This window comes from Scatophagus argus, chromosome 2 (assembly GCF_020382885.2).
Source record: "Scatophagus argus isolate fScaArg1 chromosome 2, fScaArg1.pri, whole genome shotgun sequence".
Taxonomy (NCBI): Eukaryota; Metazoa; Chordata; class Actinopteri; family Scatophagidae; genus Scatophagus; species Scatophagus argus.
Genome location: NC_058494.1, coordinates 11,660,954 through 11,674,480, shown reverse-complemented (window position 1 = coordinate 11,674,480; position 13,527 = coordinate 11,660,954). Strand labels below are relative to the sequence as shown.

Sequence of the window (13,527 nt, the reverse complement as noted above, 5' to 3'; positions counted from 1 at the left end):
GACTATGTGAACATGCTTTTTTTAACCTCAAATTTGGCACCATCAAATCATTTTTAATTAATCACTTATTCACTCAGTCTGCATGGGTTTCTTCTGGGTGCTCCGACTCCTCCAGTGGTCCAAAGATGTGTAAGTTGGATCCATACGTGTTAATGTGAATGTGGATGGTTGTCTCAGTGTGTCAACTCTGTGATGAACTGATGACCTGTCTAGGCCGTACCCTGCCCCTCACCTAAGATCACCTGGGATTGACTCCAGACCCCCGAAGGACAAGAGTTTCTAGGTAACAGATGGAAAGCTGACTTGAAAAGCAGGTAGCAGCATAATCCTAACGCACTTTTTAAATCAGGATTGAGTCAAATAAAATCATGTCAGAAATGTTACATTTGTAGCAATTGTCTTAAACATAACAAACAGACCACAACACCTTTTCCTTATTGCAATAGTTTAATAAACATCAGAGAAGATCCGCTGCTGTTTCAGCACTGTGCAATTTCTGATGGAAGTGAATTTGAATAAAGGTTATAATCAACAGCACTGGGTTCTAGAAAAAAAACACACAGATACATATAGAGCATGTTAGAATATTTACACTTGATTAAAGTACAGATGATTTATAATCAAGTGTTTAAACTATGAATGAATTGTGATCTAATGTTTATTGACAGTCACAGAAAAAGAAACTCAAGTAGTCCTAAAGGACAAATGAAAAGAATATTGTGCTTTTGGTTAGAAAAGAGACAGAAAAGACATCCATTAAAATAAACATATTTGAGTAAAAGTAAAAATTTCGTGCTAAAATATTATTTTGGATAAAAGTGAGAGTTACCTATACAAATAGTATCTGATTACAAGTCTTAAAGTTCTTGATATTAAATGTACCAACATATCAAAACCGCATGCAAAAGTAAACTCACATTTTTATATCTACATACTGTACACTCAAGGTCGACTGATTAATACCTCTGCTAGTTACAAGTTATTGGTAACAAATTTTATCAAATAAGTAGATAAAAAAAATAAAACTATATTTGCCTCCAAACTATAGTTGAGTGGAAGTATAAGGTAACAGAGAATAGAAATAAAGAAATAGATAAAGAAATAGAAGTAAAGTACTTCCATCACTGAATATCCCTTACCTTCAAAGCATTCAGGGATTTTCAATTTTCCATCGATGCACTGGGTTGGCACTGGGTAACCACAGTTTCTGGAATTGTCCTTGCAGTACAGTGAGACAATTTCTTTGTGCAAGATTTTGTTTGGACTGAAGTCTTTGATCCAGATTTTTTGTCCTTTGTACAATATCCTTGCTCTATTTACACCAACACTGCAAGGAGCTAGAATTCACAAGGAGAAGAACAATATACTGTAATATTATACTTGGTACTGTTTTGAGTGGTTAGCTGCATTATAGTCACCGATCAAAATGAGACTGGCATTCAGGGAATAATAACAAAAGGCATTTGCACGGGCTGATATTTAAATGTGAAATCATTATATGGCATCTGACAGTGTAAGTCTGTTTTTAGTACAAGTCAAATGCAGCATTTCCTGTTGTATTTACACTTCTGGGACTGAAATCAAACTGTGAGTAAAAGTAATGGGATGGTACTGATTAGCACAAACAGAAGTCTGGGACAGCATAGGAACAGGATTGTATAAATCCAACCCACTAACCACCCAAACAAATGAGACCTTTCCCTCCTATGACGCCCTTTTCTATAAAGCTAAACTTCTTCACCTCGTGAGACCACCCAAGCTATCAGCAAAATTGATAAGGTAAAATGAATGAAGATATAATATTGCTTGTAGCTTTACCCTTGCAAGATGGCTTTTCAGACCATTCCCCATTCGATTGACAAACAATCTGGTGGGTTCCGTCAATTAAAAAGTCTCCCTGGCAGCCATATTTGATAGTTTCCATGTAGTCATAGTCTCTCTTGTCATTGCTTGACATGTAGCCTCTCTCAATGTTCTCCGGTGGAGGGCAGGTCACCACTGTAAGCAACAAGTCATCTGTTACTACACAGTTTTTGGATTTTATTTATTGTACATTAAACTTTAAAATGCTGTACTTGTACTTTTTCTAATGCTATAATAACTAATCTTGTTATTATTACAGCAACTCCTGCCTCTTCAACTTTCATACCTTGACATGTAGGTGTATTGGTCCAGATGCCATCGGCTGTGCACTCTGTTCTTGGGTTGCCAACAAGCACGTACGGAGGCAGGCAACTGTACGTCCCCTGGACACCATAAGTAGTGGTGTTCCCTCTTATCTTCTTGCTATAAGTTATCATTCCAAACTCTGGGATTGGAGCAAGACCACAGGTCACAGCTAAGAGAGAAGAGACAGACAGACAATACATGTTTATGGGCATATAATGCATGCATATACTGTATGTTTTTCTATGATTTTTAATTATGCGTTTATCTTATATTATTTTGTTCAGCTTGCTTGGATTTACAGTGAGGCAAATTCAGTATTAGCTTAGTTGTGGTCCATTTCTAGATAACAACTGCGTTTTCACTGGTCTGATATCAAGTGGAGGAACAGATTTTTTCAGTTGTGTGCCTATACCACAGAATATCTCATATGAGAGAGTATAGGCATAAGATAAATCTCAATTGATCATGCGGTAGGAAATTTAGTGGATGAAGATGACAAATAAATAATAATAATAGAGCAGAATAGGACAACAATAGAGCAAGATAAAAATAGAAACTATACAAGGATGTTTGGAGACAAAAATGCAAGGTGCTATGCTTTGTGTTGTCTGCTTTCCCTTTTAGGTTTACATACGAATGCACTCTGGCACTGGTGTGCTCCATGTTCCATTGGCAAGGCACTCAGCAGTGCTGGCTCCAGTCAAGAAGAACCTGTGCAGAGCAGCCACACCATTTACACAGTTCATCCTTATATTGCAAATAAATAGATAAAACGTTTAATGATGGACTCAACTCAGGTTAAGCGCACGTGAAGTCAAATATGGATGGATGAGAGGTATTTCAGAGGACAGCTCTGTTTGTTGTGTATGCTCAAAGAGTTTAAGTCAACTGTATAATGGCAACAGTGAGAAAATAAAAACTCAAATTTACGTTGATTGTGCCACATTTTCCAGTGTTGATTAAATAGATTATCAGAATTTAGTATTCACACTGACCATGATACAAAAAATTATGACTGCCAGTGTACTACAGACAGCAACGTGGCTGACAAAATGTTCATGCTTTACCCTTCGTTACACGTATAGTTGATGGTACTCTGGTACACAGTATCTTCATAATACAGTTCTCCATTAAGCAGAATATCAGGATACGGGCAGTGTTTTGCTGCAGAAGAGAATACAATACAGAGAGCACATGTGAATGCAAAGTTTTGCCATTCAGACATTTTCTATGTGTGATGCAAACATAGAAAAACATTTTTGCTGTCTCTGCTGTAGTCGTACACAACCTTAATGAAGAAAAGTTGTGATCTTTGTGTAGACTGTCAGCACTTAACATGTTCTCTGTTATTTATTATTGCTATGAAAAGAGATCTAGTTGTTTTGTTCTGAATATACATAATTCATATACTGCAGCATTGCAGAGAAATCTACATAATATTACTAAATGCAACAATAAGTACTAATCTATATATTTGTAATACAAATAATCAAAGAGAGCACTAGTCAGAACCCGGAAGAAATGGTTAACACTATTTGACATTCTTGATAAATAGTCTTTCCAGTATTTCCTAAAGCATTGCGTTTTTTCCCATATACCACATCAAAAACAGGCTCCTTCATTTACGGCGAAATTTGAAACTCTATTTTTATAATACTGCTGTCCTACAAATACAAGTTTCCTTACAAAAAGATTGTTTCAGAGAAAAATAAAGCAACTGTAAACCTTTACATTTTTACTACAAGTTCTCAGTAGAATAATGGAGACCCACGTATGCACTGTAATTTGGTTTTAGTCCATTCTCCACTGGCAGAGCAGACAATCTTCCGAGGTCCTGACACAGGGGTGTATCCCTTTTTACAGGTCAGCACTAACTCTGCACCGGGGTTAAAGTACCTCTGGAGCCCATCCATCTCGATGTTACCAGCCAGCTCAGGTCTAAAACACACTGCAAGGACAAATGGAGTTGCATTATCCAGCCAATATACTAACCCTGCAATTATAACACAACAAGCAACAAGCTAATAAACATCTGGGTTTTCACCACTGGGATTAAGCTCTCACCGATCTCAAAGGTCATGCAATATGTATTTTTAAAAATAATAAATATTTAATATAATATTATAATATTTGTAAATATTTCCAGTACAGTTAATCTAGAGAAATAATTACTGGAAGTTGAAGGAGTGTAACTTTCTTCAGGGTCATATTTGGTCCACTTTTCCTGAAACAATGTAAACTCTATTGCACATTATTTTTTGACAAACAGTATGAATGACAAAGTGTCAGCATGTGATAAGAAATCAGTAACACAAAGCATTAATAAACTTTAAAATCAATCAATCTATTTCTGTCACAACTTATATCTCTATGCATCAGCTTCACGAATAACAACATTTTGAAACAAACCATATCAAACGACAAATAATGTAAAACAACAGCCTTATAACCAAGAGATATAATGTGACTTAAAAGAAAATACCATTGTCTTGTCCGGATGTGCCCACGATAAAAAATACAAACTGACATAGCAGAGAAAAAGTCAGTATGCTTTCCATCCTTGTGTTGAAATACACAGACGTTTCTCTCTTCTTTCCAGTGGTCTCTGCTTCAAAAACTCAATCTGGGTTCCCTCTTTCGCTGCTGTTTGTGTTTTTCTAAAAGTAAACAGATAACCACAGCATGAAGTAACATCTCACTGCTGTGCCTTGTTTTGTTTTCTGCTCTGTCTTGTGACATCTTACTGGAAGTGGAACACTTCAAACCAAACATGTCCTTGTTAAGGCAATATTGTGAAATAACAAAACATACACACACACACACACACACACACACACACACACACACACACACACACACACACACACACACACACACACACACACACACACACTGGGTACTTCTTGCTTTCATTGCTTATTATTAATTCATTCAACAGCTATTAACTGAATCAAGTGTTATTATATAAAATATCAGAGAATTCTCTGAAATGTGTGAGGTCTAAATCAAAAGCCGATACATCACTTGATACATATGTCAGTAAAAAGATGCAATAGATTATTCATGTATCCAGATGAGTGTATTTGTCCATGAATTTTTAAGAAGGGTACATTACCAAACTATACAACATTTTATTACTATGTGCCTTACTGTTCCCATTACACTAAAGTTTTATCAATCTTTCGCAGTCATTTCCTGCATGAGCAGCACTGAAGTGACATGAGCTGAGATCTGCAAAAGCAGACATTGTGGAGGCAAATTAAAACTACAAAACCATGATTTTTTTTTATGGTCTCACTCTGTGTGTAACTTGGTGGCATTGTCCTCAGGGTATTTCACCTGTCCTTACTTTGTCAGAGATACTGTCTGATCAGGAGCCCCAGCACCACAATATCACATAAAAGTGGTTAAGGTCAGTTATGAGGTAAATGAGATTTACATCAAAGTCAAATAAAGTGTGAATTGGTTTCAAATCTCCTAGGAAAGGATGTCAAGAATCACATCTTGAGTTTTTTATTTTTTATTTTTATTTGAGTTTTTTAACCTCAATGCTGTATATATACATACAATATGTCTTTGCAGATTGGAAACTACATGGGTTCTTCAGATCATTGACTTTCTGATGTACCACACTACAATTTCACATCTTTAATGAAAACTCATTTATTGTTTTATTAATAATTACTGCAATTATTAACTGAAAATAAGATAAGAAGAGATGACAAAAGTGGCTTCTGTCTTGTAACATGTTCTTAGAGATACATTCTTCATGATCCAATAATTCATTTTGTGTACATGGTGTTTTAGGTCATTCTGTGCAAAATTATACAGTTCTGGCAGAGCTTGTAGGGCTTGCAGGGGGTGAAGCAGCACACATTTCAATTTCCGATGGAAGTGTTTTGGCCCTTAAGGTGTACTCCATCCTGCCTGGCTCTAAAAGCAAGAACAATAAAGGGCAGATATGTAACTGTAATCATAACAGACTTATTACTATGTAACATCTTTAAGGGAATAAAACACTTCATTTCTACTTGTTAAAGTACGTTGATATTAGCGCTAATTGTGCCCAAACACTTTCCTTCCTAGTATTTAAATTGTACTTTCCCCTGCCTATTGGAAAGCTTAAATATTATTAACATGTTTTGCATCTGGATAAATGCTTATGGTGCCTTCATTTTCAGCAGATATGCCCCGTTCAAAACATTACTTTCATCTCTGCAAAGCTGTCTACCAGTCAGCTCTCTCTTCATCTTATACCCTTTTAAATACACTTTTGTGTTTGATATGGACTTGACTTGCAAGGCCATAACTATGATGCTGGATGTCATTACTCAGCGAGAAATTGTTTGCCTAGAATCCAAACCTCAGCTGGTGGAGCCACAGATGTAAATGAAGCTGAGAGGAACTCACCCTCAAAGCACTCTGGGATGGGGAGTGTTCCATCATTACAGGTGCTGGCCACAGGGTAGCCACACCTGTCAACTCTGTTCAGACAATAAAAGACAACATGTTCTCTGTGGAGGACCCTGTTGGGCTTCAGTTCTTCAATCCAGAGCTTCTTGGCATTGTAGAAGATGCGGCCTCTTTTGATACCAACTGTGCAGGGAGCTGGGTGGAAAAACAGAGCAGCCGGGGCATTTTTTCACCAGACATTGCAAGTTCACTCGGTGGACTACAACATTATTACTGGATTGAAATGAAAGCAGTGCCGACATTGCGACCAGTTTATTGTTTCTTCGAAGACTGTCCCACCCTGCGATGCACAAAGAACAATCTGAACAAACCTGGACTGAATCCAGATTTATTGCAACAGTGAAACATAAAGACAGATATGCAGCTTTAACGTGGTTTTTAGGATCTGATTTCCCCATGACTCACCCCTGCACACTGGTTGAGAGGACCAGTTTCCCGTGTTTTGACACTGCATCTCTGCTTCGCCCTCCAGAGTGTAGTGCTCATTGCAGGCATACTTAACCTTCTCCTTGTAGCCATGTTGTCTCATCACAGCAAAGGTGAGGAAGCCATTTGGTATGCCTGATGGGATGGGGCAACTCACCTCTAGGGAAATAAAAAAACAGGTGAAAAATGTGAGGACATCATTATTATGTAATGGCCACAAAAGGCAGACTATCTAAAAACAGTCTGTGTACCTCGGCACACTGGTGGCTCAGTTGCTCTTCCATCAGCCATGCAGTATCCCCTCTCATGACTTGGTGCCTTAGGTGGGTTACACACGTATGTCCAGCCTTGTCCATATGCAGTGGTGGTTTCAGCAACTGGCTTATCATAGACAATTCTTCCCTGTGTAGGTGGAATGGGCAAGGGACAATTCACAGCTGTAAGACGAAAAACACAGGAAAAATCCACCTTAAGATGATGTTAAAAATGTATTTACGTTGCTTAATATGCAACAAATGAGCACATTTAAAATTGAAATATTAAATTGTACATGTTTATATAAAAGTCTGACATATTCTGCACACTGTCAAGAACTGAAGAAAACATATTCTATATAGACAAAAGTTTTGGGGCACCTGACCTTTACACCAACAGGGACTAAATACGTAGACAGCTTTGCAGCTGTAACAGCTTCCACTCTTCTGGGAAGGCTTTCTACAAGACTTTGGAGTGTTTCTGTGGGAATTTTTGCCCATTCATGCAGGAGAGCAACAGTGAGGTCAGGCACTGATGTTAGATGAGGCTTGCCTCACAATCTCCGCTCCAGTTCATCTCAGAGGTGTTTGACGGGGTTGAGGTCAGGACTCTGTGTGGGCCAGTCAAGTTCTTTCACACCAAACTCATCCAGCCATGTCTTTCTGGACTTTCCTTTGTGCACTGGGGCACAGTCTTGCTGGAATAAAAAAAGGGCATTCCCCAAAATGTTGCCACAAAGTTGGAAGCATGGCATTGTCCAAAATGTCTTGGTATGCTGAAGCAATAAAATTTCCCTTCACTGGAAGTAAGGGGCCTGACCCAAACCTCTGCTACACACCTGAATTCAATAATAAAGGTGTGTCCAAATACTTTTGTCTGTATAATTATGTCTCACAAGAATAACGCCATAATCAGATAAAATTAGGTTTTGGATGTTTTGTCTTCTCTTGACTGAACCCTGCAGCGTCTGCTAATGTTTCTGCAACACATATTTTCTTCAGTACCTTTGCAGCGAGGTGGTGGATTGCTCCAGGTACCATCATGTAAACACCTGCTCTCATTGGCTCCCTGAACGACGTACCTGAAGAACAAAAGTTTATTTACGTTGTCCTGACATGTATTTCTGGAAACACACCTTGCAATAATCTGTGTGAGACTGCAAAGTGACTTTTACCCATCATCACAGGTGTAGTTGAGCACACTCTTGAATGGAGCTTCTGTTCTCCCCATTGCTAATGGCTGCAGAGGTTTAGGGATTGGGCACATCTTAGCTACAGAAAAGATGGTACACTGCTGAACATAACACAGTAAGTACAGGTCAGCAGGAGCCTAATACGTTAGGCTTTCTACTCTTAGATAGTTGTAACAATTTAAGAATTACAGCCATTATAGTGTAAAAATCCAACACCCCAGTAAACTCACGAGAACACTTCAGGTCTGACTGTGTCCACTCCCCTGTGGAGGTGCAGGTGATTCTTCGAGGGGTTGCTGTTGAAGGTAAGTACCCCCGTTTGCAAGTGAGGGTCACCTCTTCTCCAACCTCATACACCCGTTTTAGGGTCAAATTGTCAATCCCATCATTGACAGGAGGTCGGCCACATACTGGTTAGACAACAGAAATACATCCACAGGATGCTCACATTTTGCAGGTAAACTTTGAATTACATTAATGCCTGTAAATGATTTTAGCTCATACCTCAATAATTTTGTTTTACACTCAAATACAAATAAAGCAGTTATTCTACTGTATTTTACCTCTTACAGATGTTACGGTTGTGTACAAAGCTAGCTGACTAAGGAACAGCAAAGCCAAAGTTGGAGCCATCTTTCTTCTTGACAGTGAAGTCTCTTCAGTGTCCCCTGCATCTGGTTGAGGACGGGGCCAACATAAGGCCTGTTGGGTAAACAGGCAACTGATAGCCTGATCCAATCAGATGCCAGCATCAGCTCTTATTGACTGAGCACAAAGTTCTTAACTCTTGCATATTTACTCAGAGTTGATCGGTAACCTTGATGTGGTACAAGAGCCAGCAGCAGACACACAACATGATGAGCAATGATAAAGAACAAAAGGTAGAGACTCTTAGCACGTGTGCACAAATGGCCATATGTAGATTTTTGATAAACAGTATATAAACCATGTATTTCTCCTTTTAGAAATTCTCCATACCTCTTTACTCCAGTGAAGCAGAAAACCAAATAACAAAGTGATATTGTTCTAGTTTTGTTGAAAAAAAAAAGGGACAGCTTTAAGAAAATCTTAGGGAAACAGAATGAATCAGCATTTCATGAGGAGATTGTTCAGTCTATTACTAAGAACCATAATCACTGTGGGGTCAAAGTAGGTCAAGTGAGTAGATTATTGTGTCTTTAATGGGTAGATCAACTATGCAGGTGATTTGAATAAAATATACATCATGTTTAGACTGTGTGACAGGTTTATATAATGGAAGAAATGACTGCAGTTGGACTTATGTCAGAAGAATACCTCCATCTTTTTGAAAAAAAAAAACATTTCTCTCCTTTCTCTCTGTGTGTTAATCTCTTGTGTTTCCCTCTTAAAAACATTTAATGGTAACTAAAAAGAAACAGACTTGAGCCCAAAAACATCTGATTTCAGGGAAGAGCAGATCCAGGTTATCTAACCCATTTTAATTTGCAAATATTTGTCTTTCACACAAGGATTGGTGTAGTTAGGTTGCTTTGTTGGTCAGTGAACCCAAAGGGAATTGGTAAACTCAGGAAAGTTTTGCAGGGCTGTTTTTAGAGCTCTTGAAGCCTCCATATCTGTGAGAAAATGCTTCAGATAGGATGAAATGTAGTGTTCATGTAGTGTTTGTTTTCAATGAATCCAGTTAAAGATGTATTCAGCACCACAGAAAAACATCTTTAAGAACAAAAACACAGTTAAGCATTATCAGTGGAAAACACTGTGAGCTTAATGGAAAATAATTCTTACTAACCAAATGGGAAACAAATGTGCTGACTGAATGCCAGTGGACATATCGGGTAGGATGATGACATGACACAAGGCTCAGGTGTAAGCACTTCTTTGACAGCACAGTAAGTGCAATTTACAGCGGTGATCTTACCCATATCCTGTGTTTCCCCTCTATAAAGTGCAAATGTTAAAAGATGGTTACTTTTTTATTATCCTTGCATAATATTCAGTTTGTGAAACACAGAAGCACAAAAAAAGAGCTAAAACCACTTAAACTTATCATCAATGCATCGATATGTGTGAAGTACTTGGGTCGGACTGAGCACATAGAAGAAAAGATCTGTTTTTCCAAATAGCCGCTGAAAATGTGTAATGCGTCCTTATTCCACACGATGACGCCCACATCCCAAATTCCCTCAGCAGGACAAGGTGCGTCCTCCCTCCCGCAGCTGAGGGACTGTTGCGTGACATCAGTCGGAGCCGAAAAGGAGGAAGCGGAACAGCTGTCAAGTTGCACAAACATGCACAGAGCACAAGCAGGAAGTTTGTTTTATGAATAAAATTAGCTAAAGAGCATCGACGTTTTTTAAAACAACAACAATAACAAAAAATGTGTGCGTTCTCTGGAGGTTGGATTGAATATAATAGCTCCACCAGCTTGGAAACATGATATAAAATGAGATCATGTGGGCAATAATAACCCACTGACTTAATGTCCACTACAGACATCAGCAAACGCAATCTACCCACCCAGAGAACACAAGAACATCACAAAACCCTTTGTGACTGAGATTAAAGGCTGCACAGATACAAGGCTAAACTGGAGATGAGGGCTGCTTTAACAAGAGTTTGAGGATTTTAAAATTAAACCCAGTAATAGGCCTACTATTGGTTGCCAGTTTGTTAGGTAGGCCTCCACTTGGATAAACGTCAGTCATTTTTAAGAAAACTGGCAGAAATAAGTCTTCAGGTCCTCCGTGTCTGTAGGGGCCTGCAAAATGAACTGTTGGTCCACCGTGTTTACAAAGGCCACTGCAGAGGTTCACTCAAGCTTCAAGACTGAAAGTGGAAATATCCTAGAGATATTTACTACTCCATTATGTTCCACCAGGGTAAGGACTGCAATTCATACAACCTAACAGACTGCAGTCATACTGGCCTTCTACCAAGCATGTGTGTGGGCATGCAGAGATATGTTACAAAAAAAAAAAAAGAACCAGAAAAGACTTTTACTCTGAAAGCGGAGACCGGATGTGGCACGTTTTAACGGTGAATACCTTGACAGCCCTGCGCGCTGTCAGCGGTGCAGCTCAGTGGTATCTACAGGCAAGGAAATCCCACAGACAGTGAGCTCAGTGTCTCCGGTGAAGACCGCCGCTCCGCACTCTGCTGCCTCTACACTAAACGGACTGAAAAACACGCGTCAACACAGCGACATTAAGCTGTAGCATTGATTTGTCTTCTAGGGGGACATGGCTGATGTGAGTTTAAACGAGTCGTCCACCGAGGACGTAGCGAACAGGTTCGCTCGCAAAGGTGCTTTGAGGCAAAAAAACGTCCACGAAATCAAGAACCATAAATTCATAGCCAGGTTCTTCAAGCAGCCGACTTTCTGCAGCCACTGCACCGACTTCATCTGGTAAGCCTTGCCTCTCCCACCTCCACCCCCTGACTGCTGCCTGTTGCATATTGGACAACTTCAGTCGAGTAGCCTACACTCTGTGCGATGATGTAACGCAACTCCACACTAACTTTCCCTTTTCAACCTTGCAATCCTTTCTCTTCTGATAGACTTTGTTTTTGACATGTGAAGTGACACAACGTGTGCGTCCACAAGTTGTCTCCATTTTTCTTCCCAGTGTTTTGCGTTGCGCGTTCCCAGTTTGTCGAGATTTCGTCCAAGCAGTTCCATATGGGAGGAGTTACGCTGTTGCTTATGTTATTACTGAAGCATTGGAAATAAGAACTGTTTGTTTGTGGGTGAGTTGCGATTTTACATACACGCTGAGGAATCAGAGCAGTCATTTTCACTTGATTGTGGGACTAAATGGTCCCTAGGAAATCCCAGGACCTCTGCTGGAGACTTCAGTGTTGCCAACTTAAATTAACACATTTCTCTACAAGAGTGTTGTTGTGTCACTCTTGACAGGTAATCAAATGACAACTGTTCCTGCTCTTAAAGTGCGCTGTCCTTGTCGCCTTCCCCTGTTAACACATCACTGCTCTTTCTGATATTGGACCTGGTTAAAATCTTTAGATGACTAATAGGCTCCCCTTCCTGGCACGTCATTGAGCTATTAAAGCCTTCCATCCATTGGTTACTGCAGGGAGCAACTTAAGTATTTCTGGCACACACACACAAAACCCCAACCCAAACAAAATAAACAAAAAAACTCTTTCATAGCTGCATGCTGAACTTTTAGTGGACATTCTACAGTTTACTGGCACAGACTTGAAGTGTGCAGTGACTTGCAGAGGTGCAGAGTGTTACCCTCATGCTGCACTTTCCATCATTTGTTCATGGGGAGTCCGCGTATTTTAGAAACGTGTGACAAAATTTGAGTTGCTTCCACATTAACAGTTCCTCACTGTTAGGCCTGATCTTCCCTGTTGCTTGTTGCTCGATGGTTTTACAGCCTGACCAGTGTCCAACCAGCCGCCCCTCATTAGCAGAGCACAAGCTCAGTGTGAAAATGAAAAGCAACAACTTGTTGAGTTAAGAACTTGTTGTTAAGGAAGGCAGTCTCTTTGTGCGTATTTTAAAATTTAACCAGGCTCGGATTTATTATGTAGTTTTCAGTGTTTATCTCGCAGTTTTAGTTCCAGTTGTTGATTTGAGATTTTTGGTGCAGGTGTTGAAACAGAGTGTTACTCTGAAATGAACATTATTTTCTGTACAGACAGTGTTGTTAAAATGAAATCTGTTTGACAGCAGAAGAATTTACACTATTTGGACAAAAGTATATGGACGCCCAAACCTTAGACCCTTATGTGATCTTGGTCTCCTCAATGTCAGTCTCCTGAAAGTACACTATATGGACAAAAGTATGGGGACATACCTCTTAATCATTGAATTCAGGTGTGGGATGGGGGTACTTTTCAGGAGTTGGGTTCAGGTCCTTACTTCCAGCAAAGGGTTTTCCATTAAAGATTTTTGGGATTAATGGAAAAATTCCCACAGAAAGACTCCAAAATCTTCCCAGAACAGTGGAAGCTGTTCTCAACTCTATCCCAATACTTTTGTCTATATAGTCTATCTCTGG

General features: G+C 39.3%; 3 protein-coding genes and 1 long non-coding RNA gene across 4 annotated transcripts in view; 1 reads left to right on the top strand and 3 right to left on the bottom strand.

Annotated features, from left to right (window-relative positions):
- Window positions 1–428: 428 nt before the first annotated feature.
- Window positions 429–4,905, bottom strand: LOC124069702 (beta-2-glycoprotein 1-like). The gene is made up of 8 exons (XM_046409089.1): window positions 4,652–4,905; window positions 3,941–4,117; window positions 3,237–3,333; window positions 2,804–2,880; window positions 2,150–2,338; window positions 1,819–1,998; window positions 1,140–1,337; window positions 429–544 (listed from the first exon to the last, which is right to left on the bottom strand). The coding sequence occupies exons 1-8, from the start codon at window positions 4,725–4,727 to the stop codon at window positions 480–482; spliced, it is 1,059 nt and encodes a 352-aa protein (XP_046265045.1). The 5' UTR covers window positions 4,728–4,905; the 3' UTR covers window positions 429–479.
- Window positions 4,906–5,673: 768 nt separating this feature from the next.
- On the bottom strand, window positions 5,674–9,239 carry LOC124069679 (beta-2-glycoprotein 1-like). Its single transcript, XM_046409051.1, has 8 exons — window positions 9,079–9,239; window positions 8,746–8,925; window positions 8,498–8,594; window positions 8,328–8,404; window positions 7,320–7,505; window positions 7,048–7,227; window positions 6,580–6,777; window positions 5,674–6,102 (listed from the first exon to the last, which is right to left on the bottom strand). The coding sequence occupies exons 1-8, from the start codon at window positions 9,146–9,148 to the stop codon at window positions 5,993–5,995; spliced, it is 1,098 nt and encodes a 365-aa protein (XP_046265007.1). The 5' UTR covers window positions 9,149–9,239; the 3' UTR covers window positions 5,674–5,992.
- A 1,118-nt stretch (window positions 9,240–10,357) lies between these two features.
- Window positions 10,358–11,680, bottom strand: LOC124069687. Its single transcript, XR_006845087.1, has 2 exons — window positions 11,542–11,680; window positions 10,358–10,767 (listed from the first exon to the last, which is right to left on the bottom strand). It is a non-coding gene; the product is annotated as an uncharacterized LOC124069687 (long non-coding RNA).
- The window catches only part of prkcaa (protein kinase C, alpha, a), a 133,467-nt gene continuing 131,527 nt past the window's right edge, over window positions 11,588–13,527 (top strand). Inside the window, exon 1 of the mRNA XM_046409037.1 lies at window positions 11,588–11,903. Within this exon, the coding sequence (XP_046264993.1) occupies window positions 11,737–11,903 (167 nt within the window). The 5' untranslated portion in view covers window positions 11,588–11,736. The remainder of the gene's footprint in view (window positions 11,904–13,527) is intronic.